This window comes from Mobula birostris, chromosome 3 (genome assembly GCF_030028105.1).
Source record: "Mobula birostris isolate sMobBir1 chromosome 3, sMobBir1.hap1, whole genome shotgun sequence".
In the NCBI taxonomy this organism is placed as follows: Eukaryota; Metazoa; Chordata; class Chondrichthyes; order Myliobatiformes; family Myliobatidae; genus Mobula; species Mobula birostris.
In genome coordinates, this window is record NC_092372.1 from 61,081,372 (window position 1) to 61,106,983 (window position 25,612).

Sequence of the window (25,612 nt, forward strand, 5' to 3'; positions counted from 1 at the left end):
GCAAATTCTCCCACCATCAAGCAAAAAGGACTAATAGTTTCAACACATACTATAAATTACATAAGCAACAATTTTTGATATTATTCACCTTTAATTAGACCCATTGCAGTCTGTTGCTATTACTTGAGTTCTTCCAAATGTATATATTTAAATGTTCATACTTATTTTTGAAATTAACCTGTAGCTATGTTGCAAATTTAATTTTATGATTACAAAGCACTGAAAAAGTGGTTTTTAATTTGTACATTGATGTTCTATGACATGGGGTGGGTTCAGTGCTGCAGACCCTCTGTACATGAGATCCTGCTTCACGCACGGGTGTGGGGGATACAGTAATGGGAATACAGCATTGGCAGTTGTCAAATAGAACAAGCGTGGGCCAACAGTTAGATGGATGGTAGTCCTCAGTGCTGAGAGAAAACAAGGATATTAGCTCACATCTTTCAAGCAACTACAGAAGATTGTGAGCAGGCAGCACTGGTGGTATTTTCCATGTCTTGAGATTCCTGCTTCAGACAGTGTTGATTAGAAGCATATAGGAGGGTAGGTCTGAAACCCTCATCTTCATATATCTTTTTTGTCAATAGACCAAATGTTAGCAAGTTGAAAGTAATGACAAATTTCATCACTGATCCATGTTACTTTGCTCCATAATATCATGTTAGCTATGCAGGAGTTAACTGGCTGGCGTGTTCAAGGACATTTTCAGTCTCCCACTGCTGCAGTCAGAGGCTCCCACCTGCTTCAAAAGGGTGACAATCATACCAGTACCCAAGAACAGGGAGAGTTGGCTCAATGACTGTCACCCAGTGGCACTCACATCTACTGTAATGAAGTGCTTTGAGAAGGTGGTCATAGCTAGAATCAGTTCCTTCCTAGGCATGGGCATAGACCCACTGCAATTTCCCCATCACCACAATAGGTTTACAGTGGATGCAATCTCACTGGCTCTCCACTAGGCCTTGGATTGCCTAGACAATAATAATGCCTATGTCAGGCTGCTGTTTATTAATTACAGCTCAGTGTTCAACACAATCATACCCTCATTTCTAATCAATAAGCTCCAAAACCTGGGCCCCTGTACCCCCTCTGCAACTGGATCCTCGACTTCCTCACCCGGAGACCACAGTTTGTGCAAATTGGAAATAATGTCACCTCCTCACTGACAATCAAGTCTGGCACACCCTGAGGATGCGTGCTTAGTCCACTGCTCTACACCAGTGACCATGTAGCAAGGCACAGCTCAAATGCCATCTATAAATTTGCCAAGGACTATTGTTGGCAGAATTTCAGAGGGTGACGGGGAGGCATACAGGAGCAAGACAGATCAGCTGGTTGAGTAGTGTTGCAATAACAACCTTGCGCTCAGCATAAGGATCAAGGAGTTGATTGCAGAGTCAGCAAGAAGTCGAGGGAGCACACACCAGTCCTCAAGGGATCAGCAGTGGAAACGGTGAGCGGTTCCAAGCTCCCGATCTGAGGATCTATCCTGGCCCAACATACTGATGCAATTACAAAGAAGGCATGGCAGTGGCTATATTTCATTAGAAGTTTGAGAGGACTTTGTATGTCAAAAAAGACTCTCGCAGATCTCTGGAGATGTACCATGGAGAGCATTCTCTTTGTATCATCATCTGGTATGAAGGGGCCACTGCAGAGGATTGGGGGGAGAAAACACTGCAGAAAGTTGCAGCCAGTCTACCATAGGTACTAGACACCCCAGCAGAGGATACCTTCAAAGAAAAAAAAATCAGCATCCATCATTAAGGACCCCCATCACCCAGGACATGCCCTCTTCTCACTGCTACCGTCGAGGCAGTAAAGGAGCCTGAAGAGACATGATCAACATTTCAGGAACCGCTTCTTCCCCTCCACCAGATTTCTGAATGGATAATGAACCCATGGACACTACCTCACTATTCTTCCCCTTTTAAAATATATATCACCATCTTTGCCGGTGCTATTAAACTTGATTCTGATATGAACTAGTAGGTCTATAAAAAACATTGTCAATATGTGTTAAGTATAACCATGTCGTTACCCGAATGCAAGTGTCAGTATTTTTGTTGCTGAATCACACTGTGAAATTCTCTGTCTCCATGCTCATTGACAGATAACCAGCATCAGGTTTATTAGCACCAGCATGTGTCATGAAATTCATTAACTTAGCAACAGTAGTTCAATACAATATATATATATATATATAGAGAGAGAGAGAGAGAGAGAGAGAGAGAGAGAGAGAAGAAAAAATAAATAAATAAAAGTACATGTATATTGAATAGATTAAAAATTGTGCAAACACAGAAATAACATTAAAAGTGAGGTAGTATTCACAGGTTCAATGTCCATTTAGGAATCGGATGGCAGAGAGGAAGAAGCTGTTCCTGAATCGCTGAGTGTGTGGCTCCAGGTTTCTGTACCTCCTTCTGTACAGTGGGAAAAGGGCATGCCCTGGGTGCTGGAGATCTTTAATAGATGCTGCCTTTCTGAGACACCTCTCCTTAAAGATGTCCTGGGTACTTTGTAGGCTAGTACCCAAGGTGGAGCTGACTAAATTTACGACACTCTGCAGCTTCTTATGGTCCTATGCGGCAGTGTCTGCACCCCCCACCCCCCATACTAGACAGTGATGCAGCCTGTCAGAATGCTCTCCACAGTACATCTATAGAAGTTTTTGAGTGTATTTGTTGACATACCAAATCTCTTCAAACTCCTAATGAAGTATAGTCGCTGTCTTGCCTTCTTTATAGCTGCATCGATATGTTGGGACCAAGTTACTAGTGTTGATCATCAGCGAAATATTGTCGTCAACAGATATGGTATTAAGTCTCCTATATAAGGCTGCAGATGCTGGAATTTGGAGCAACAAACAATCTGCTGGAAGAACTCAGCAGGCTGAGCAACAGCAGATATATGCCTGATGAATGCTGGTAAAACTGAAAGTTTATTATTTGAAAGGTTAATGGATTCTCTCCATAGATGTCTCCAACTTGCTAAGCAACTCCACCATCTACTTATTCCTGATTTGTATGCATAATAGGCATTGCAATAACTAATTCTGATGTAGCCACTTGGCTGAAAATTGGTGATTTATCAAATTCACATCTGAATCTTCAAAATATAGCAGAATGCTGAGAATTTTTTTCACTTATGTGAATGTTCAACACATTTCTCCTGAAAATTCACCATCATTTTCGCGAGTTCACTGAATTTTCTCTTGAGTTCTTTGGATCAGCAGAGCCAATTCAACTTTGCACACATGTGGTTTCTGGCATACAAATACCTCTGGAGAAACGAATCTCTTTAAAATAATTAAACATTGGTAAGTTCTCATTGCTATAATGGCCAAAAATCCCCCTGCAGATAGCAGCAAGAGAGCAAGATGTTTGATTGGCAGGCTGTGGTGAGTTAGCCATGCTCACCTAGTGATACAACAGCTTCAGCACCTGGGGAGCAGGCAGACAATACAGCTTCTGGTGTATTCGTGGTGCAATTAGTGGAGCAAGGAGCTCTGTTCTGTTGAGAATGGCCAGGCTGAATGCTGGTACATCTCTCGCCATACTTTCTACTTTAAATAGCAATCCAGCAGCAGAGACAGGTTGTGTGATTAACCCATGTCTCTTTTTTTGGGTAATACAGACATGGCATGAGGGTTTCAATTACAGCCACAAATTTCTATGATCTTATGACCTGCTGCTTCTCATTAATCTTCAGAGAAAAATCTAATCCTACTGTGGCAGCACAAGATTCAGGCAAAAGCGAAGCAAAATGGCGCTGAGGAAAAGGAATCTTCAACAATTAAGTCGAATAACTGACTGCTTACAACGTGAAATAAGATCCAACTATTGATCCTGAGTAAAGAGATCCTCAAAAATCAAACCCTCCAGGTATGAGGTTAAAGAATCAGCCATACCTTGAACTAAAGCTCCACAACTATCTCCCAAAGTTAGAAATGAGAACAGTACAGCACAGCAATGGGCCAGTCGGGCTATGATGTCTTTAATGATCACATCTGTCTGCACAAGACCATGAAATGTAGGAGACCACTGAGTCTAATCTATCATTCGAACATGGCCAATTTATTGCCCCCTCGCAATCACATTCTCCTGCCTTCTTTTTGTAACCTTTAGTGCCTTACTAATCACAAGCCCATTGACCTTGGCTTCAAATATACCCAATCATTTGGCTTCTGCAGCTGACTGTGGAAAGGATTTCCACAGATTCACCACCCTCTGGCGAAAGAAATTGCTCTTCATTCTTGTTCTAAAGGGATATCTTCCTATTCTGAGGCTGCGCCTTCTGGTCCTAGACCCTTCTACCATTGGAAACATCCTCTCCACGTCCACTCTGTCAGCCTTTCAATATTTGAAAAGTTTCAATAAGATCCGCCCCCCCCCCCCCCGCTTCATTCTTCTGAACTCCAGCAGGTACAAACCTAGAGCCATCAAGCACTCTTCATATGTTAACACTTTCATTCTGGAATTATTCTCATGAACCTCCTCTGGATCCTCTTCCATACCAACACATCCTTTCTTAGACACAGTGCCCAAAACAGTTCACAATACTCCAAATGCAATCTGACCAATGCCTTATAAAGTTTCAGCATTACATCCTTGCTTTTACATTCTAACAATGAAAGTTACCATTGTGCTTGTCTTCCTTACTACCAACTCAAGCCACAAGTTAAGCTTTAGGGGACCCTACACTAGGGTTCCAAGTACTTTTGCACCTCCAATTTCTGAATTCGCTCTCTGTTTAGAAAATAGTCTATGCCTTTATTCCTTTTAGCAAAGTGCATGACTTTCTACATTCCTATGATGTATTCTGGGACTCTGTTTGTGGTATGATTGGATCTTAGCTAATTTGAAGTCTCATTAATGACTTAGTGTGCAGCTGACTGACAACTTCTGCAGGGTGTATTTGCTTTTTAATTTAACCCTGCATTTATTAACCAGCTCTAATTGCTCTCAAGGAGGTAGTGAGACATCCTCATGAATTGTAGCCATTTTTCTAGTGAAGATGCTTCCACTGCGGTGGGGAGGAAGCTGTGTTTGAGTGCAGCTAAGGGATCATTGAGCAGTACCTTTTCCATATCAGAGGAAAATAGGGAAGATCCAGGAAGAGCTTGGAGTCACCTTTGGTAAATTGACTTAATATCTCCGCATTCTTAATGCAATTCTTTTTCTCAAGTAAACAAGCAAGAATGGGGAGAAAATGTAGAACCTTTATATATTTGAAGGATTCCAGAAATTCAAAATTTAGCGAAGTTAAAATTCAAGAACATTATTGGATATAGGCAAAGATTGCCATTTTTCTGCCATTCCTAATTGCCTTTGTGGATTGCTTGGGATCCATTCTCTTGAATCAGGCATGTAAAATTATTCCCTCAGTGCTGATGGGTAGGGAGTTCAAGGATTGCAGCATAGACAATGAAGGAAGAACAATATTTCAGTCAGGTTGACATGTGACTGGAATGGGAAATTAGCAAGGGGTGCAATTTCTACACATTTGTTCTACCAGATGGTGAGGTCATAGGTTTGGGGAACAACAAAGACAGGATTGTGAATTGCTATAGTGCATCTTGCTATTATGGTCCACAGCAATTAATTAGAAAACTCTCCTACCCATATCCCTTAACATTATGTCCCCAGGCTGCCAGTTTTCAAAGCAAATGAGGAAAATATTCCTTTCTCCAACTCACTACACCTCTTGCATACAACTGCCACATCACCAATAATCATTGCTTTTCAAATTAAGACATTAAGCTTTCTTATGTTTAAAGTCCTGCAGTAGTTTGCTATAATTTCTCAAAGGTATTAAACTTTTTTTCTAGGTAAAGAACAGGCAGAAGTACACTAAAATACATCTTAAAATATTAGTATTATGAACAAAACTCAGTCATGCTCCATATACAAAATTGTTAACAATCTTCTGCATATCTTTAAACTAACATTCCACAAGTGAACAAGTTCTTACAATTTAAGATCTAGAAATAATAAACCCCAATTTATCATCTAACTTATCAACTGAACTCAAGTTTTTGCAGTCAGGAAATTTATCAGATGATAAAAACATGCCATACAGATCTATCAGCTGTCAGCTACAAAAACTACTGAGTGACATACTTTACTATATAACATGTTATTTCAATGACTGAACAAGTATTCTTGGACGGCAAAAAAAAAAGTGGCAAATTTCACATCAAAGCTTGTCAGTGAAGCAAATCTGTCACAAACTTATCTTCTAACAATTACACCTATAAGGGCTGTTTTTACATTCATAATCCATGAAGTCAAAGGTAGAAAAATAGACAATTGATGAGATGGAGATGTAACAAATGTCTTTTTTGGACATCAGTTCCTTCCCTTTTTGAATACCGTTTATTCTACGATGTCACTGATAGTGCAACATTCAAAAGTGAAAGAAATACTATTCTTCCTACCAAACCCCCCTCCTTCCAAATGAAAACTAATTTTAACCTTTCAATAAAGGTAAAGCGTTGTTAAACCCCTTCATAATTCTGTTACCTGTGAAAAGGAACAAAGTCAGTTCAGATCAGACATTTAACAACTGAGGAATGCAATTGAAAAGTTAACATTAGAAGAACACACAGAAAATGCTGGAGCAACTCAACAGGACAGGCCAAAATGTCGACTGTACTTTTATCTCCCCATAGATGCTGCCTGGCCTGCTGAGTTCCTCCAGCATTTTGTGCGCGCTGTTCGCATTTCCAGCATCTGCAGATTTTCTCGTTTGTGGTTTGAACATTGGAGGGATATCATTCTCACCAGAATAGCATTTTTTAAATAATATTTGACCACAAGCCCATAAGAATTAGTTCATTTGGCCCATCAGAGCTAGAAACATAGAAAATAGGTGCAGGAGTAGGCCATTCGGCCCTTCGAGCCTGCACCGCCATTCAGTATAATCATGGCTGATACTGCACCATTTGATCATGGCTGATTTATTATGCCTCTCAACCCTTCTCAGTCTGCATTGACCTCTCAGGAGATCACCCTGCTTCTTGTTCAAGTAGAAGGTTGAATTGATTATTTAAAGCTGTTTTAATAAGTTTTAAATGTTTCTATCAGATGGGTTTAAAACTGTTCAAAGGGCTTAGATAGCTGTCAAAGGGCATCTGGGCATTCCAATGTGGAGCCTTGGGACACGCCACTTGAAGCCTAATCACAGTACAGCATAGCTGTTAGGTCCAAAGGCCAACTGGCGCCACCCTATATATTTAGGAAACAGTCCTAGTGGGTGAAAAATGTGGTTGTGAATTCAAGTATTCAATCAATTAAGTTCAGCAAGATTCAGCCCATTTATCTTGCAGGTGAAAATGCACCAAAACCCCTCTAACACTTTCCAGCCTGCAACAGTAACACCAAACAGGGGAACAGCTGACACCTTTCTACTGCTGGCTTTTTCTTTCAGTACATTACAAATAGCCATTTCAAAAATTCAAATTACATTATCAAAGTTTGTATGCAGTAAACAATCCTGAGATTTGGTTTCCCACAGACAACCATGAAACAAAAGAAAACTACGGAACCCATTCAAAGAAAACATCATACACCTAATGCGCAAAAAGAACAAATCGCGCAAACCGCAAAAAATGAGCGAGAAACAAAATGTAAAACATCAGTCATTTAAACAGTCGAGGGATGCTTAGTTTAGTCCAGTTCAATTTAACATTGTCACTCATTAACTCCAGGTCACAGAGCCAGTCTGCCCCGATCAAAATCACACAAAACAGTAATAGAAGAGAGTAACCAGAAATGAAAAAGTCCAATTCATCGATTGCATCAAAACTTGCTCAAGACCCAAAACTCCAGCACCACCCTCCGGGAGCAGAGAGAAAGACCGATCACGCGCAGGTACCTTCCTCCTGCCGCGGTGAGCGAGTCCGGTCAAATGCAGGCAGAGGGCGGTAAACACCCACTCACCTTCCGCTCTCATCCTCGTTAATTTCAATCTTGCTCACCGCTTTAGTCAGCGAGAAATGGAGTTTGTCATGGGCTCCAGGCTTCTTGGCCTCCAGGTCATACACTCTGCTCAAAACTTCACCCTTGGAGACAACAACACAGAAGGTTGCTCAATCAGTCCGAAAACACACCAAAATGCAAATCTCAGTTTCCAATAGTAGCAGAATTGTATCTGGAAGAGATGGCAGTAAAAGTAGTAATTTCATTAACTATCTGAAGGAAGTTGCCTTTGGTCACGTTGTTCACTGGAGCCATCTTCCTTATACAATCTTGTTAATGTAACAAAGAACAAAGAAAATAGAAGCATGGTTAGGCCATTTGACCCTTCAAATCCACCATGCAATTTAATCTGCTCCTTGTCGCATCTCTTTTGCAGCAATATCCCATAACTCTCAATTCCCCAAATCTTTCAAAAATGTACTTTCCTCATCCCTCTCCAAAAACCTCATGTTCTGGCTTCCACAACCCTCTTGTTCTGGAGATTCACTAATCTGTGTACCGTAATTCCTAAACACCTTAGTTTTCAATGACCAACCCCTTCTGTTGCAATTATGTCCCCTCATTCAAGGTTCTCACGAATGGAACGATTTCATTAATTGCCCTTTTAAGAGGAATGTAAAGGCAGACGATCATGCCGTTGGAAGAAGATTACAGATGAAAATAGTACAGAAAGAATCCAGGTGTTCTTGTACATGAATCAAAAAAAAATGAGCAGGCAGGTGGAGCAAGTGGTTAGGAAGACAAATGACATGAGGAAGAACTGTTCAAAGTACTCAGGATATTCATAAGGCACATACCTGAAATACTGCGCACCAAAAAAGAATATATTAGCACTGGAGGCAATCCAAGAGATTCACTAGGCTAATTCCTGTGATAAGGTTCTATCCCAAGTGACTATACGAAAATCAGATTTGTATCATTTTGTATTTAGCATAATAAAGGTTAATATTAAAATATACAAGATGCTAAGGGGTAATGACAGGTTAAGAATCTAAAACAAGGATCCTACAAGATAAGGATATGGCCATTTAAAACAGAGGTGTGTCAGAACTTCTTGCAGAGTCTGGTGAAGCTCTGGAATTCTTTACTCTGCATGCTGGGGTATTTAAAGATGAATGAGAATTTTTTTGGAAGAGCAAAGAATTGGAGGCTCTGGATCTGTCAGAGGAAGAGTCAAGACCCTGTGGAAGATCAGCTATGATCATATTGGATGGTGGAGCAGGTTAGAGGGGCCAGGTAGTTTACTCCTCCTATTTCCTTGTGGCCTTGTGATATTTAATCCTGTGCCAAACGCCTTTAATCTGCACCATCAGTGGAATTACTATTTTCTTTGGTGCTCTGAGTTAAGGAAGAGAAAATCATTCAGAATTCTTAACCCTGAAGGCAATTCATCAGCCTTTTGCAGGAAATGCTCAAATCCCCTATGGTCAAGTAATCTGCTGACACTATGTCAAGGCTCGCTCATCAATAATGGCCAACTGCGGAAAATACCAGATGGCAGCTGACACTTTCAGATCTGTACTACAGCAAGTGTCAACTCTTTCTAAAAGGCTATGAGAAGAGAAAAGGCTGTTTGTATTAGACTTGGAGCAATTATGCAGCGGGTCCTAACATGTGGATCTCATTGACTCAGCCACACCTCAAAGTCAACTTAATGGATTTGTTAAGACTAGCTGACAGGAAGGCTCAATAATAGTAAAACCTAAAGCAAATACAAGCTGAATTCTAACAGCAGAGAAATGTTTTCACTAAATGAATCCATTGGAAGTTGTAGAAAGCACTTTTTCAAAACTTGTCACAACTTTGGTAAAAAGTGAACCCATTACCAAAGGAAATATTATATAATAGTCTAGTAAGAAAGTTATTTTTTCTGTATATTCTGACCTAAGTAATGAAAAATTCTTGAAAAAAGCAGATTCAAATATAAAACCCCAATTATCTAAGGTAATTTTAGTTTAATTGCTAATAGATATAAGTAATTTTATCGTCACTCTCCAAAACCAAGAGGATTTGTTTAAAGTGGACGATCTAAAAAATAATTCAATGCCTAAATTCAGAGACTAGAATTATCCTCATACAATTGTCGTCTGGCAATACACGAACAATTAAATGACAGAAAGTCAAAAGGAGATTATTTTTGAAAGGCTAAGTGAATCTGATGTAATTAATTCCCCCTAGTGCTTTAATCATTCAAGATGAAAATTTAATGCTGCACTGATAATTATCCTCAGGATGTACTGTGCATAGATTTTAAAAGCTTTGAATTTGGTTGTAGATGAAAAGAAAACCAACTGCTTTCAGCAATATCTCCATACTTTTATGTTAAGAGCTTAAAACATAGAACAGTAGACTCTTTAGCTCACGATGTTGTGCCAACATTTTCACTTACTCCAGGATCAATCTAACCTTTCCCTTCCACATAGCCCTCCATTTTCTTTTGTGCATGTGCTTATCTAAGAGTCTCTTAGTGTATCTTGTTATAAACTACCTTGGTGGAATTGAAGGTGCTATTCCTATATTTAATTGATCCACTTGACCCAAAACAGGAGTGTGTGGGCCAATGCAGTCAAAGCTCAAACTGGGCACGGCACCTGATGATGATGATGACTCCTATGTTTTACACGAAGACTCACCTTGAAGTGGATTCTCACCATGTGGGAATGGGGAGAATTAAAATGGCCAGTAACCAGAGTCATTGCCTCTCCACCCCTTTACAGCAGGGACCACTCATTCTGTGACTCCCTCAACTGTTCATCATTCGCTGATTGTCATGGACATACTCCTAACTGTTGGAGATGAAACCCTCCCCTAACCCTCTTCCCTCAATTCCATACAGTGCCTTAAACAGCCCTTCCAGGTGAGGCAGACTTTCATACGCATTTCTTCCAGCTCTTTGCATTCAATGCTCCTGATGTGGCCTGTACTGTATTAGTGAGACTGGGTACAGATTAGGTGACCACTTTGCTGAGCACATGCACTCCATCCATCATGGCTTTCTGGAATTCACGCCCCATCACCCCGTTTTTTCCCCCTACTCCACCCAGACGTACTGCCCATTACCCGCACACTGTATCCACTGGGCCCTTCCCTATCAGATTCTATGATCTGTAACCTTTGTCACCTAGACCAATCACTTCAGCCTCTTGCTATTTCCACTCCTGCTCCATTTGCCTATCACCCCTCACCTGGATCCACCTAACACTTGTCAGCTCTTGTTCCACTTTTCCCTTTACCTTTTTATATGGGTTATCTCTCTGTGCTGATGAAGTGTCTGCATTTCCCTCCAAAGATGTTGCTTGACCCGCAACGGTGATACAGAATCACATTTGTTGCATTAGATTCCAGCACCTGGAGCTTCTGGTCTCTCCAGACTTTGGGAGTGGACAAGTTTGGAGACAGACTTGCATGGTCGTTTATACATATTCTCAATACTTCATGCTGAAAAAGATGCTTACACAATTTCAAGATATGCTAACCCAAGAGACATTCAGCAATAGCACCAATTTCTGGCACTCTACTGGAGGCATTTGTTGGAAGAGATTATTAATATATCACATGCCCACAGCAAATCAGAATTTTCCAGCTGCAGAACAGGGGAGAAGAAAGTTATTTCAATCAGTGCCAAGAGTCATGCTCCAAAGATTCAAGTATAGAAATATAACTCAATAAGGTTCAATGATCAGTGTCTGTAAATGCTAGCATCCCGACAACTGTAGTATTAGTCCTGGCCCTGGACACTGGTCCCAATGCACCACAGCCCCACACACCTACCAACAATCTATTAACCAGTCTGAGCCAAGTTTTATTTGCTTTAATGCACCCTCAATTTAGCCTTGTTGCAAGCTCTACATTTCCATTTTGAAAGCATTGTGATTATTCACTAACATATCAACCAAGCACATTATGCCACACCAATAAACATTACCCTTTTGTGGAGAAAATGGGTCAGCTCTAGAAACAGTTAACTGATAAGCATCTGGAATGGCTGCACTTTGTCCTGCATCAGAAACCATGCTCACTATAATTGAAATTGCCCCAAGAATGTATGGCTAACAGTGGGGACCAAGTCAAAGGTTGTAGCAGTATCTTAATATCTAATTCTTCATACACACACTTCATCCTTGTCTCAGTTTCCTCTGCTTTACGAATTTCAACACCTAATCCCCAACTACGTACTAGTGCCTCTTTTTTCTATGATCAAGCACTGCAAAATAGCCAGCGCTGAAGAGCGAAAGTAAATAGAGCGATACCACTTTTAACATTGCCAAGTGCAAGCTTTGATACTGGCAATACCGGAGGATAATTGTGACAAGATCGATATATGGCAAGTTACCTACCAAATAGACCAATGGAGGAGGAAAAGGATAGCATGGTTATTGCATCCCAGAGGACCAGGTTGCCACTCATTTCTGATGCAGAACTGAATGATGACTACAGAGGCAACCTGCAGTACCTGACAGAAACCAATTGTGGAAGCGGGTGCACTGGGAGTCCCATGAAGTCTACATGTAATCTCAAAGATCAGTATCACCTTGCAGAATATGTTGTGCAACGTCCAGAGCCTAACTTTCCTAAAAGTAATAGCTAGCTCAGTTTCAACTTGCTGTCTGATTTCATGCACCTTAGATTGCCAATGCCCTAGCTTCTATACAACCACAGAAGTAACCAATATCTGAACCCCACACCGAAACCTCAAGCCATACGCTACGTGAACTCTATCATAGTTGTTTCAGAATTTTTCAGGATAGAGCAGTAAAATGTTGGACATACCTGGATGGGGAGGTGGAGGGATGGGTTAGTAAATTTGCTGTGACACAAAGGTTGGGGGTGTTGTGGATAATGTGGAGGGCTATCAGAGGTTACAATGGGACACTGATAGGATGCAAAACTGGGCTGAGAAGTGGCAGATGGAGTTCAACCCAAATAAGTGTGAGGTGGTTTATTTTGGCAGGTCAAATATAATGGCAGAATATAGTATTAATGGTAAGACTCTTGGCAGTGTGGAGGATCCAGGGGATCTTGGGGTCCGAGTCCATAAGACACTCAAAGCTGCTGTGCAGGTTGACTCTGTGGTTAAGAAGGCTTACAGTGCATTAACCTTCATCAATCGTGGGACTGAATTTAAGAGCTGAGAGGTAATGTTGCAGCTATATAGGATCCTGGTCAGACCCCACTTGGAGTACTGTGCTCAACTTGGTCACCTCTATAGGAAGGGCATAGAAACCCTTCCTATAGAGGTGACCAAAGGGTGCAGAGGAGTTTGACAAGGATGTTGCCTGGATTGGGGAGTATGCCTTGTGAGAATATGTTGCGTGAACTCTGCCTTTTCTCCTTGGAGTGACGGAGGATGAGAGTGACCTGATAGAGGTGTACAAGATAAATAAGAGGCATTGATTGTGTGGATAGTCAGAGGCTTTTCTCCAGGGCTGAAATGGCTAGCACAAGAGGGCATAGTTTTAAGGTGCTTGGAAGTAGGTACAGAGGAGATGTCAGGGGTAAGTTGTTTTTTTTATGCGGAGAGTGGTGAGTGTGTGGAATTTGCTGCCGATGGTGGTGGTGGAGGCAGAAACGATAGGGTCTTTTAAGAGATTTCTGGATAGCTACAAGGAGCTTAGAAAAATAGAGGACTATGGGTAAAGCCTAGGTAGTTCTAAGGTAGGGACATGTTCGGCACAGCTTTATGGGCCAAAGGGCCTGGATTGTGCTGTAGGTTTTCTATGTTTCTATATTGCTAACAGCTCCTAGAATAATTGTTCTTTAGAGCAGTCTTGTAGGATGGCAGTATTGGTGAATCCACCACGAAAACCCTAAATCATCTTTGCTGTTCCATGCCTGCTTGTCACCTGCAGCTCAGAGGATAAGCTTAAGATTAAACTTTTTAAAACTTAAAGCAGCACAAGTTATAGAACCTAAGTTACCCTCCCTTTTCTACATAAGGTAATTAATCCAGCAGAGATCCCAAAAACATGAGAAAATCTGCAGATGCTGGAAATCCAAGCAACACACAGAACACTGGAGGAATTCTGCAGGCCAGGCAGCAACTATGGAAAAAGTAAACAGCTGATGTTTCAGACCGAGACCCTTTATCAGGACAGTTTACTCTTTTCCATAGATGCTGCTTGGCCTGCTGAGTACATCCAGCACATTGTGTGCGTAGCATAGGTTCCAATATTACCTTACAAATAAGGTATTTATGCACACTGCAATTATTTTTAAACAATACTTTGCATCCCTTAAACATGCAAACCTTTCAGTTCTTTTAAAAGAGGACACCCTGGTATCAGAAATTGTCAATGACATGAACTTCCACATGCCCAGCTGCTCAGAAGCTATCAATTACACATGGGCTGGCTGCAGATCATATTGCACTAGCACTGGTTGCAGAGAAGAAAACATTTTTGTACATGCTGGACTCAAAACTCCAGGCACTATGGGCATTGTGTTTGCTCCCAAACTCTGATGCACATTATCACTCTTGCATAGGGCTATTTCTGCTAAAGTATTGGATATAGGCATAAAATTCTTGACTAGATTAAGAACAAGGTTACGTTACACATCAGATATGGCAGTAGCTGTGAAGACATGCAATTAAAACAGAAAATTCCAGAATTGTCACCTGTTGAGAAAAACTAGCATTTGATGTAGAGTTTTTCTTCTGAAAGAAGCTGCTGTATGTTAACTCAAACGCAGCTGGAAATCAATGACCAGAATATCCATGCTTGAAAACTTGCACTTAAATTCTGCCCCAATTTCTTAACACAGCAAGAGCCCCAGTTACTATTAGAAAAGGTAAAAATCATCCACTATTGAAACATCATTTTTACATCTCCACTCCTGCAATTCCTGCTACTTGCAGTGGGTGGGGGTAATTATAGAACAATCCTAAAGACCACCCCATTTCCAAATTCTACCCATACTGTCTCTTTGGACATTCCCACCAGTAATGTCCCAAGTACTGCCATTATGTCCTCCCTGACCAAAAACTCACCAACCTCATTTATCTCCATTGCTATCAGGCCAGTATTTGTACCTTGGAACAGTGGCTAATCTTGTCCATCCCTCAGCCACATTTCTGTATTAGCTACTTCAAAATCCCAGGTGCCTACTCAGGCTGTTCATTTGCCTTAACCCCAAGCTTTCCTTGCAATGAATGTATTTCCGCCCACCAACCTTTCCTGCTTACTTGCTTGTTCTGACTTCTATATTTGCTTCAACTTTCTCATACATTCTTTGGATCCCACATCTTTGTTATATTAGTCTCTAACAAATTTCCCTCCCTGGACATTGGTTCCTCTGCTCATTCTGTACAGGTTTACATTACATTGAACTGACTGTATTACTTACATCCTTCATATACACAAGTAAAATCTTAATGTTACATCTCCATCTGAATGTGCACTTTTTAATAAATAATATGTACCACAGGATAGTCAATATAACATAGAAATACAGCGTCAGCATGAGTTAAGCAGCCTGATGGCTTAGTGGAAGCTGTCCTGGAGCCTGTTGGTCCTGGCTTTTATGCTGTGGTTTACTGTTTCCTGGATGATAGTAGCTGGAACAGTTTGTGATTGGGGTGACTCGGGTCCCCAATGATCCTTCGGGCCCCTTTTACACACCAGTCTTTGTAAATGCCCTGAATAGTGGGAAGTTCACGTCTACAGATGCGCTGGGTTGTCCGTACCACTCTCTGCAGAGTCCTGCAATTGAGGTAAGTACAGTTCCCATACCAGCCAGTGATGCTCCCAATTGTGCTACTGTGGAAAGTTTGTAGAATTTGGGGGCCCATACCAAACTTTTTCAACCATCTTGAGGTGAAAGAGGCACTATTGTGTTAAGGAACTTGTTCAGCCTCTCAACACCAGATCCATGGATGTCAATAGGGGCTAGCCTGTCTCCATTCCTCCTGTAGTCCATAACCAGCTCCTTTGTGTTTATGACATTGAAGGAGAGTTTGTTTTCTTGACCACTGTCAGGCTGATGACTTCTCTGCAGGCTGCCTCTTATTTGAGATAAGACCAATCACTTGCTTTTCAACCTCTTGGCCAACTCCTTTGTAGGCACACTGCAGAACCACATTCATCCCTTTACCTACCAATGTCATCTGTAGCAGCTTACATTGACCTGCTGCTGCTCTCCCTCCCCAAAGCAACCAGACATCTTGACTATGGAGAGAACAAAGGTTCCCAAATTCCCCTTCACAACCAAAATCATTGTCTCATCATGTCACTACAGCTGTCCTAGATCCCACCTTCTCCTGCTGTGCAAAGCCAATTAGACTGCTAGTTCTCTGAAAAGCCATTACCACCCTGCTAAACAGTATCCAAAATATTGTAGACAAATGGTCACAGGAGACCCCCGCACTCCCGGTCTACTGCAACTCCTTACTTTTCCCGTTGGTCATCCATTATCTGAGACCTCATTAACACTGGTTCATAATGCTCTTAGCATATATACTCCAGCATAAACTGCAGCCCCAGTCTTTATTTACTTCAAAGCTACCAATAAAGCACAGTAATTTAATAGGCCAATGCATTAAAGCACATTCCTACATGTTTACAGCTTATCCTTCATGTTGCAAGCTGAACGAACAAGTCCTTTCAACTGAATTAATGATTTTTTTTCTAATTTGTTCAGTGATAAATTTAGTTGTTTCTGGTTTGTATACATCTCAGCATGTCAACCAGATCAAGTTATTCTTTCAGATCACCAACCTTTTCCGAAATATGTTCCACCCAACAGTATTAAAATTTACAATTTACCAACCAGTACCAAATGGTATTTCACTAGAGTACTCCAACACACGCCAGAAGCATTGCGTATTTAGTCAATGATCAGCAATTAAATAGCACAAGTTTTGGACAAACAGTGTCAGTCAAGACCCCTAGAGAAAAGTGGACACTTTAGATCGACCCTTCATCTATGTTTTCTTAACCCAGTCTATGCTTCAAGCCTTGCATGTTAATTTAATTGCACCCAGCATTCCATCTACTCATTGTCATCAACTGATCTTCATAGGAGCTGAAATGAAAATCATTTGAGGCATCTCTCCCATGGGTGGCCTAACCAAAATGAATATTTCCTCCATTTGCTGTCTTTATAAAGTTAAAATCTATTGGCAACACTGTAGAGACCCTCCCAAGGTTACCAAGATCCAACTTAGAGGCAGCCCCTACATGTAGATAAGCACGAGACCAGCAGAATAGATTTGTCAATTGCTGCAGGCATCTTCTGCCAGATTCAAGTAACTACATCATCCCCACTGTAACAAATGGAGCTATATCAAGCAGAGTAAAGCTAGGAGAGCAAAACTTCCCACATGTCCACTCTCACATCATACCTGCTTGTTTAGCTCAAGAATATCAAGCTGCAATAATTTAAGTTTAAGAACAACTTCTGTAAACATTGAGTACCCAACCCATCCATTCTTTCCTTGACAGACCACTCCATGGCATAATTGTGCCATCAGCAATATTCTGTAGGTAGCAATTTATTCCACTACCAGATTTTCCAATAGGTCAATACTTATTTTTAATTAGATACCTGTATAGCACAGTAACAGGCCCCTCCAACCCAACAACCACATACAAGCCGTGTGACCAATTAACCCACTAATCTATATCTTTGCAATTAGGAGGAAACACGAAGATCGTAGAGACAGCAGCATTGATTTATTCTTATTTTAAAGTAAACTAATCAAAACATTACATATAATATACAAAGGAATGTTCAAAAATACAAAATCACAATTCCCTTAATAAGAACTAACTTCTGACAAACTGGAGGTTATTTTTACAGGTGACAACTGCATTACAGAAGTAATGGAACACCCCTACAACATTCAAATCTCAAAATGAAGAATTTTCTCATGAAATATATTTTAAAAATTCTACAACTCCAACAAATTTTGCATTACAGAAAATCACAAAACATTTTCTACAAATGCAAACTCCCTGATTTAAGTGCGTATTTTCTACACAAGTTAATATGATCATGGTTCACAGCAAGCAGCTCATAATTTACTAACTATGGCAGGCAATTCTCAAGCCTCAAAAGTCAGAGGGTTAAGTGTTGGACTCTTAGACACAAGTACAAAAATGAACCGAACACTGCATCTCAAGATCACATTTAGATGGAATGTTGCTATTCTACTAATGTGCAACTGCATTCCCTTGAATCACTATTGGCCACTTTGCAGTTCCTTAAGAACTGATCTTACAAAAAGGCTGTGTCTGCCCATATATGCACTTGACACTTCAGCAATGGGCAACTTTAAAAAGGCATCATTTAAAAAACATAAGAGCAAGATAGATTGGATTGGTGAAAGAACCAGTTTAAATGAATTATTCTGAATTCAATTAAAATTCAAACAAAACTAGATGCAATCAGAAACACCGCATACATTATGAACTTACAGTTGCTCTAATAAAATAAACAGACGAAGGGTCTCGGCCTGAAACGTCGACTGTACCTCTTCCTAGAGATGCTGCCTGGCCTGCTGCGTTCACCAGCAACTTTGATGTGTGTTGCATACAAAATACTTATTCTGGGATGATCGAACTGCCAGTGGAATAGACAAATGGTCCAAATCCAGTGAATTCTGGTTAACTGGGTCATCAGTTTATCAGGGCAGCCGCTTATTTGGGTCAACTCAAAAAAGTTGTCAAAATAGTCATGATTCCCCTTGTTTATTTAGGGCAGAAGACTTGCTGAACCGTTCTTAAATAGCGTCAGCTGTGTGTTTATGTTCAAAGTACTGAATTTTGTCAGCAGTAGTTGGTGAGAAATGAGCAAGACAATTCAGTGTTGTTTTGCTCACGGCTGTTTCAAGCCTTCAAACCTAGAGATGCTAGAAATGGCTAGAAACTAAGAATTTGACTGCTATAAAAGCAATGAACAAATGTCAACAGCATCTTATGAAGGCAGTCCATCAATTACTATTAGGAATTATAGTTTTATAGTACTGTGGTAGTACTGGCAGTGCTCCAATTTGTTAAGCATTTCTTTCTAATATATAAATTGTTACTCAGCTTGTCTTTCTATATATTTTTAAACTTTGTGAACCTCTGGCTCATTTAAATAGCTTTGATGTACTATTGAAAAAACATTGAATACACAGATGTTCTCCCACTTATGCTGCTCCAGCTTCTGGTTTGACAAATTTCCCTAGAAAATTTTAAAAATGTTTCACATTTAGTAGCAAACCTAAGCCTCCCCTTTCACTTGCTGTTTTCTTTAATACACCAAATATGAAAACATGGCCCAAAGATAGCAAACTCAGCATTAAACAAAAGAATACCAATCATACTTTTTGATATCGGAAAAGATAAATGCCAGAGGAACTCAGGTCAGGCAGCATCATTTGGGACAGTTAACACAGCTTATTGAGTTCCTGCACCTCAACCCAATATTTCAAACATATCATGCTACCTGATGCACTGAGTTCCTCCACCAGTCCCTTATTTTGCTCCAAACCAATTACAAAACCAAAATGTAAACAATTTCCAATCCCATTTAGTTTCTTGCTCTTGCCAGTTTCTCTTCAGTTGTCAATTCTTTGTTAGGGAAATCCCAAGGGTTGCTTTTCATATGCTGAAAATACAAAAAAGACAAGACTGAACAGCTGTCAGATGGGTATCAAATCAGGTCAGGGCAACCCAACCCACCTTCATTCAAATGAGATTACATTCTGTGAAGTCAGGTAGGACTCATTCAGTCACACAACTGCAACTTATAACGGAACGCAGATGTTTCTTACGACAGGATCCAAAACAACGACAATGCACTTGCTTTGTGTTTTAGAAAGAAATTGCTCTACCCTTCTGTGTTAGTCACCCAAGACATTATTAGTCTTAGATGGGCAATGATAAAGGGGAAGGCAAATTAAAAACTACCAGGCATTTCAGGCATGCATTATCATTTCAAAGCACATTCATCTAGATTTCAGGTCTCTTGCTTCTGTGCTCACTTCATTGCTCTGCAAATTGAGATTTTTAAAACATGTAATAACAACAAAATTTTAGTCTTATATCTCCTGATGTAAATCTATGAATGCATTTAATATTTGAAGCAGACTGATATCTTTGCCATGCATATGCAATCTATCATTTCTGTCCAAATTGGCATGGTTTAAATTTTAAAAATCCTACTCATTGAGTTTTTGTTTCAGCCTTGATATTGACTTTTTGTTAAAGAGTGTATTGGTAAAAAGCTTTGAAGTTGCATTCTAGTTACAAAATAAAAATGTACAGTGCCACAATTACACATTTTTAAAATATGAAAAATCCATTAAGATTTCTGCCAAAGATCAAAAACACGGCAGGACCTCTGAATTGGTTAAAAAATGATTTTCAGTCAATATTCCTCTTGGGACATTAAAACAAGAACATAGCAAGGTATTTTTAAATAAACAAAGATTTAATGACTTAACTGAGACAATTCTATTTTGCTAAGTCTGCCAAATGGTGACAAGCACTTGTAAGGCTTCTAAATCACTGACATTCAGAAGAGTTCCAAAATTTTAAAATGAAACACTTAAATTGCAACTTACCTTTTTTATCCTCCTTATTACATTCCTGTAATGATGTAGCATGAATTTGATGAGTCTTGCTTTTAACGCTTAAAAATTTGCTCTGGTCTGTACAATTCAGCTGAGGGTAAAAAAGGTAAGTTGCAATTTAAGTGTTTCATATTAAAATTTGAGGTCTTCCGAATGTCTCCAATAGACCTCGCAGAAATTATAAATTTCAAAGCTTGAATATATTTGAAGGATCAGTGCCAGTTCGATACCACCCATTAACATACTTCACTCAAGGACACCTGGAGTACTGTGTACTCTTGGAATTCAGAAGAACGAGAGGGGACCTTATAGAAACATACAAAATTTGAAAGAGATAGATAAAAGTAGGAAAGTTGTTTCCATTGGTAGGTGAGACTGGAACTAGGGGACATTGCCTCAAGATTCAGGGGAAAAGATTTAGGATGGAGATGAGGAGAAACTGTTTTCCCCCCAGAGTGGCGAATCTGTGGAATTCTCTGCCCAGGGAAGCAGTTGAGGCTTCTTCACTAAATATATTTAAGACACAGTTATAGATTTTTACATAGGGGAATTAAGGGTTCTTTCTTTCTTTTTAAATCTTTTTATTAAATTTCCAAAATTATAAACAGAATATTGAGAGAGATTGGAATATTATTGCTGATAAACATGTACAAAAAACATTTCAAATAATACAGGTGTAATAGACGGCCAAACTCTTAACATAGTTAATCATAGAGGAAAAAAGAAATAAAAAGAAAAAATACAAAGACCCCCCCCCCCAAAAAAACTAAATACTAAACCTAAAAAAAAACCAGAACAAAACAAGGCTGGACCAATATCTTAAATCAAATACATTCAATAATGTCATCAACTCCGCTCCCCTATTCATATATTTTAAGTTAATAAGGAGGATTCAGGAAGGTCGGAATTATTGGGAAAAGGCAGGTAGATGGAGCTGAGTGTACAGACAGATGATCAGCCATGATCTTATTGAATGGCGGGGCAGGCTCAGTGGACCAGATGGCCCACTCCTGCTATTTCTTATCTTTTGTAGAATTGTAACAAAATAACCAAATGGCAAATTTGTGCCAACCTTGAATACCCCAATTTCACCAATTCAAATAACTGTTCCTCACAACAGGATTCAAAGTGACAGCACATTTGATCTGGAGTTAGAGAAAGTTTGCTCAGGTCAGTCACTCAGTACACTGATAATTAAATGGCTGAACGTGAAGAAAAAAATAAAATAAATTGATATTCAGGGCATTTTATTCTTAATGCTCCCCACCTTGACAACTTTTTGCATTTCCAAATGTACATCCTTCCTCACTTTTGTTTACTTCATTCACCTGCAATTGGAGAAAGTAACAAGATTTATTGAAACTACCAAATTTAAGGATATAAAAATTTTCCCAATACATGTTATTAAAAATCTGTAAAAGATCGCAACCATTAATTGCTGGCAGTGCAATGTGTGGCAACACCTGCAGACTGCCCCAGCATTCCAATTGTACTGGCAACATAAAGTATGATAAGCCCTCATATTTATCTATACCCTTCACTGTACATGTGAATAATAAATCCAATAGAAAGCAGTGTGTTCCTCTAGACAGGATCCAAGACAACATGACAAGAATGCCCTGGTTTGAAAGAGAAAATTATTTACCCCTCTGTAATGGACATTTAAGACACAGATCATCTTAGATGTGCAAAGCTGAAAAGGGGGATTTGTACAATGATACTCCAAATTACTGTTGCTGACTTTCAACCTAATTAGCCTTAAACATTTTACACATTCAAGCTACAGCAAGCCGTTCATCTCTCTACTGCACAAATGCATACCCCAACTGACTTTTACTATCTCCCGGTCAACTGCCTCAGGTCTTCTTTACTGAGGTTTGAATCTAAAAAGCAAAAATCTGCTAGTTTCCTCTTTGTGATACCATATTTCCACACCCTGGCAGAGATTCTACAGAGCCAAGACAAAAATTTCAAGTTAAATCAGCCATCATCTCAGATTTTCATTCCAATTAACAGGAATTGCATTCAAAACCAATCTTGTCCTTCATTTCTTTTATTGGAATTCTGAGATCTGGTTTTCAGTTCCAGCAGTAATGTTGAAACCTGACTTATCTTCCTATTCCGCAACCTACACTCACTTTTTAAGCACTCCTGGTTTTTTTTTACCTGCAGTTTATCGCCTTTTGCACATTGGTTGTTAGTCAGTTTTCTTCATGAAATTCTATTTCTTTGCTCTCTCCTGTAATTACCTGCAAGAAAATAAAATCTTTAGTATATGGTAACTTTACACTTTGATAACATATTTACTTTGAACCTCCTGGCACAACATCCTCAAATTATATCCAGTTAAGTAGGCTGAAGCCCTTGGTTGTATTCTTGTTTAAACGACTTCAGAGACAGTTTCTCACTACCATGCCCAGGATACTTCCTTGAACCCTCATACTTATCTATATCCCTGATACTAAACTAAAAGTATGATACAAGTTTCATGTCATTACCTCTTTCAAATCATTTCAAAACTGTCATGCAGCAAGGGAATAGGCCCTCCGAGTCCACGACCATCACACCTACTTCCCACAGGTCACACAAAATAGGATCGATCATGTATCGTTCCAGCCTGATCCACCGTGCCACCCGCCCCCCATAAAAACACCCAATGTGCTCCATTTAGATAAAATCACTCAATTAAAGTCTAAATAGAGTACGTTGTCTTTTGTTAAATTAAATCCCACGAACACGATGACCGAATGGCTCAGGTAGGATATCTAAAAATACTGGACACTATCCTTATTTTAAGGTACCAGACGTGTATGGAAGGGAAGCTCTGGCGACTCTGCCACGTTGGCCGTGGCGCCAATACCCACGAGGTCAGCACCGCCCCGAAATCAAACCGCACAGGTTGGAACGGTAAAGTACTAACACGGATGCCGTAAGTCCAGTGAACACTCAAAATGTTCGAAGGCCAGGAAGAAAACGAATGAATAGTTGCCGTTTCGGGCCGAGACCCCCGATCAGCGCAGGCAGGGGCGCCACGCAGCATGGCTGTCAGCGGGACGATTCCGCCGCCGTCTGCAAGGGTGTACGTACGTACTCCCACAGTCCGATCTGAAGGTTAATTCGCAATGGCGAATTGTCCTGTGATTAGGCTACGGGTGGTTGCTCATTGGGCCGGAAGGACCCGTTCCGCAAACGTATCTCTAAAAAAAGTAAATCACGGGCCGATTCACCCCCATTTTTAACATCTATGCTTTTCTTTGCTCTTTGACAGCGCCTTTAATAAAGAGCAGCGCCGAATGGCCGGGCCCGTCTCGACCCCCACGCTTCGCGTTACGGATTTCACATAAAGCCGAACTCACTGCGAGGAACGCCACCCCGCTCATACAGGCAGAGCGCCGCAGAAGTGCCAGTCAGCTTGCGGTGGCCCGTGGACGCCGTAGAGAGCACCGCGTCGAGCCTTCCCAGGCCCACTGGGCCCCAAAGGGCCGCGCTTGCTTCCGCACATAACAGCAGGCCACCCACCGCCGAGCCGACACGAGGAGGAAAAGGAAGAAACAGCGGGGCCAGCCGGCTCTATCACGGAGGGGCGGGGGAAGGGAGGTCACGTGGCCTGTCTCCATCGACTGCCCTATCGGGACGGGGAAGGCAGGTCACGTGTCCATGTCTCCTCCGACTGCCCTATCACAGCGGGACGGGGCGGGTACATGGCGAGATCTCCAGCAACCATCCTATCGCATATGGGCGTGACTCTCACGTGACTAGTACTCCACGGACTGCCCTATCACACGGCGCGGCTCCTCTACGCGTCGGTCACGTGGAAGAGGCACGTGGAAGAGGCATATGAAGAGGTCTGCTCCTCATATGAGCAGCGGGCGTTAATGGGTCTGTTAACCTGTCTGAGTTCAGCTGCCTATTGTTTCAGGTCTTGCTATTTCACTTGGGCGTGGTTATTGAAATTGAACCTGATAAAATAAGGATAAATATTCTCTATTGTATTAAAGTAATTTTACTAAATTAGTAATGATTTAGCATAAGTAGATAGGAGGTAGCTACTTGAAAGTAAAATCAGTGAATTGGAAGCTTTCAAGAAGGAGATTAATGGGATTCACAACAAGCATGTTCTCATCAAGAAAATAGTCAGGATTGGTGTTCTCCGGAGGATGAAAGTTAAGGCAGGAAGAGATGCCCCTGTAAGAAATTGTAGAAACAAAGTATAGTATCTACAATAGACAAAAGGTGCAGGAGTAGGCCCTTCGAGCCAGCACCACCATTCACTGTGATCATGGCTGATCATTCTTGCCTTCTCCCCATATTCCTTGACTCCGCTATCATTAAGAGCTCTATCTAACTCTTCCTTGAAAGAATCCAGAGAATTAGCCTCCACTGCCTTCTTAGGCAGAGCATTCCATAGATCCACAACCCTCTGCGTGAAAAAGTTTTTCCTCAACTCCGTTCTAAATGGTCTACCCCTTATTCTTAAACTGTGGCCTCTGGTTCTACAGAAGGTGTAGGAGTAAAAATAAAAGGGAAATTAGGAAACCAAAGGGAAGGTGTGCAAGTAAAATTAAAGAAAATCCAAAGGTGTTTAATAAGTATAGTGAGAGTTGTAAGATAACTGAAGAACGAAAAAGACACCTATATGGAGAGGCAACGGCTATCAGAAACATTCTTAATGCCCTTTGTGAGCCAATTCACATGCACGGCAAGAGGAACTGAAGATAAAGGTCAATGCAGTTCTAGTTCTACTTCAAGAGGGTTAGCAGTAGATATGCTCACAGCAGAAGGTGTTTTATAAAGGAAAAATGAGAAATAATAAAACGGTTTAACATAACAAAGAGGATGTATTACAGGGTTTAACATCCTTGACAGTAGATAAGTGACTTGGCCTGGTTGACATATCCCAGACTAATTGCAGTAATTCCTCAACTCTCCCTGGCTGCAAGAAATGGAGCAAAGTTAAGAGTGTACCATTATGTAAAAAGGGATGAATTATCATGGGCCTATTTACTTAACTTTAGTCCCGAGGGATGGAATGAACTTCTTTTAAAAATACACAAATTAATCAAAAACA

At 40.6% G+C, this 25,612-nt stretch overlaps 1 protein-coding gene, 1 long non-coding RNA gene and 2 other non-coding genes across 4 annotated transcripts in view; all 4 read right to left on the reverse strand.

Moving 5' to 3' along the window:
* The window catches only part of rasl11b (RAS-like, family 11, member B), a 74,530-nt gene extending 66,434 nt beyond the window's left edge, over positions 1-8,096 (reverse strand). The window contains exon 1 of the mRNA XM_072252715.1: positions 7,947-8,096. Within this exon, the coding sequence (XP_072108816.1) occupies positions 7,947-7,959 (13 nt within the window). The 5' untranslated portion in view covers positions 7,960-8,096. The remainder of the gene's footprint in view (positions 1-7,946) is intronic.
* A 9,541-nt stretch (positions 8,097-17,637) lies between these two features.
* LOC140195070 (uncharacterized) lies at positions 17,638-24,105 on the reverse strand. Its single transcript, XR_011885349.1, has 5 exons — positions 23,901-24,105; positions 22,711-22,793; positions 21,812-21,872; positions 20,536-20,635; positions 17,638-19,577 (listed from the first exon to the last, which is right to left on the reverse strand). It is a non-coding gene; the product is annotated as an uncharacterized lncRNA (long non-coding RNA).
* On the reverse strand, positions 19,731-19,849 carry LOC140195760 (small nucleolar RNA SNORA26). The gene has a single exon (XR_011885546.1). It is a non-coding gene; the product is annotated as a small nucleolar RNA SNORA26 (small nucleolar RNA).
* Positions 22,119-22,235, reverse strand: LOC140195761 (small nucleolar RNA SNORA26). The gene has a single exon (XR_011885547.1). It is a non-coding gene; the product is annotated as a small nucleolar RNA SNORA26 (small nucleolar RNA).
* Positions 24,106-25,612: the final 1,507 nt, after the last annotated feature.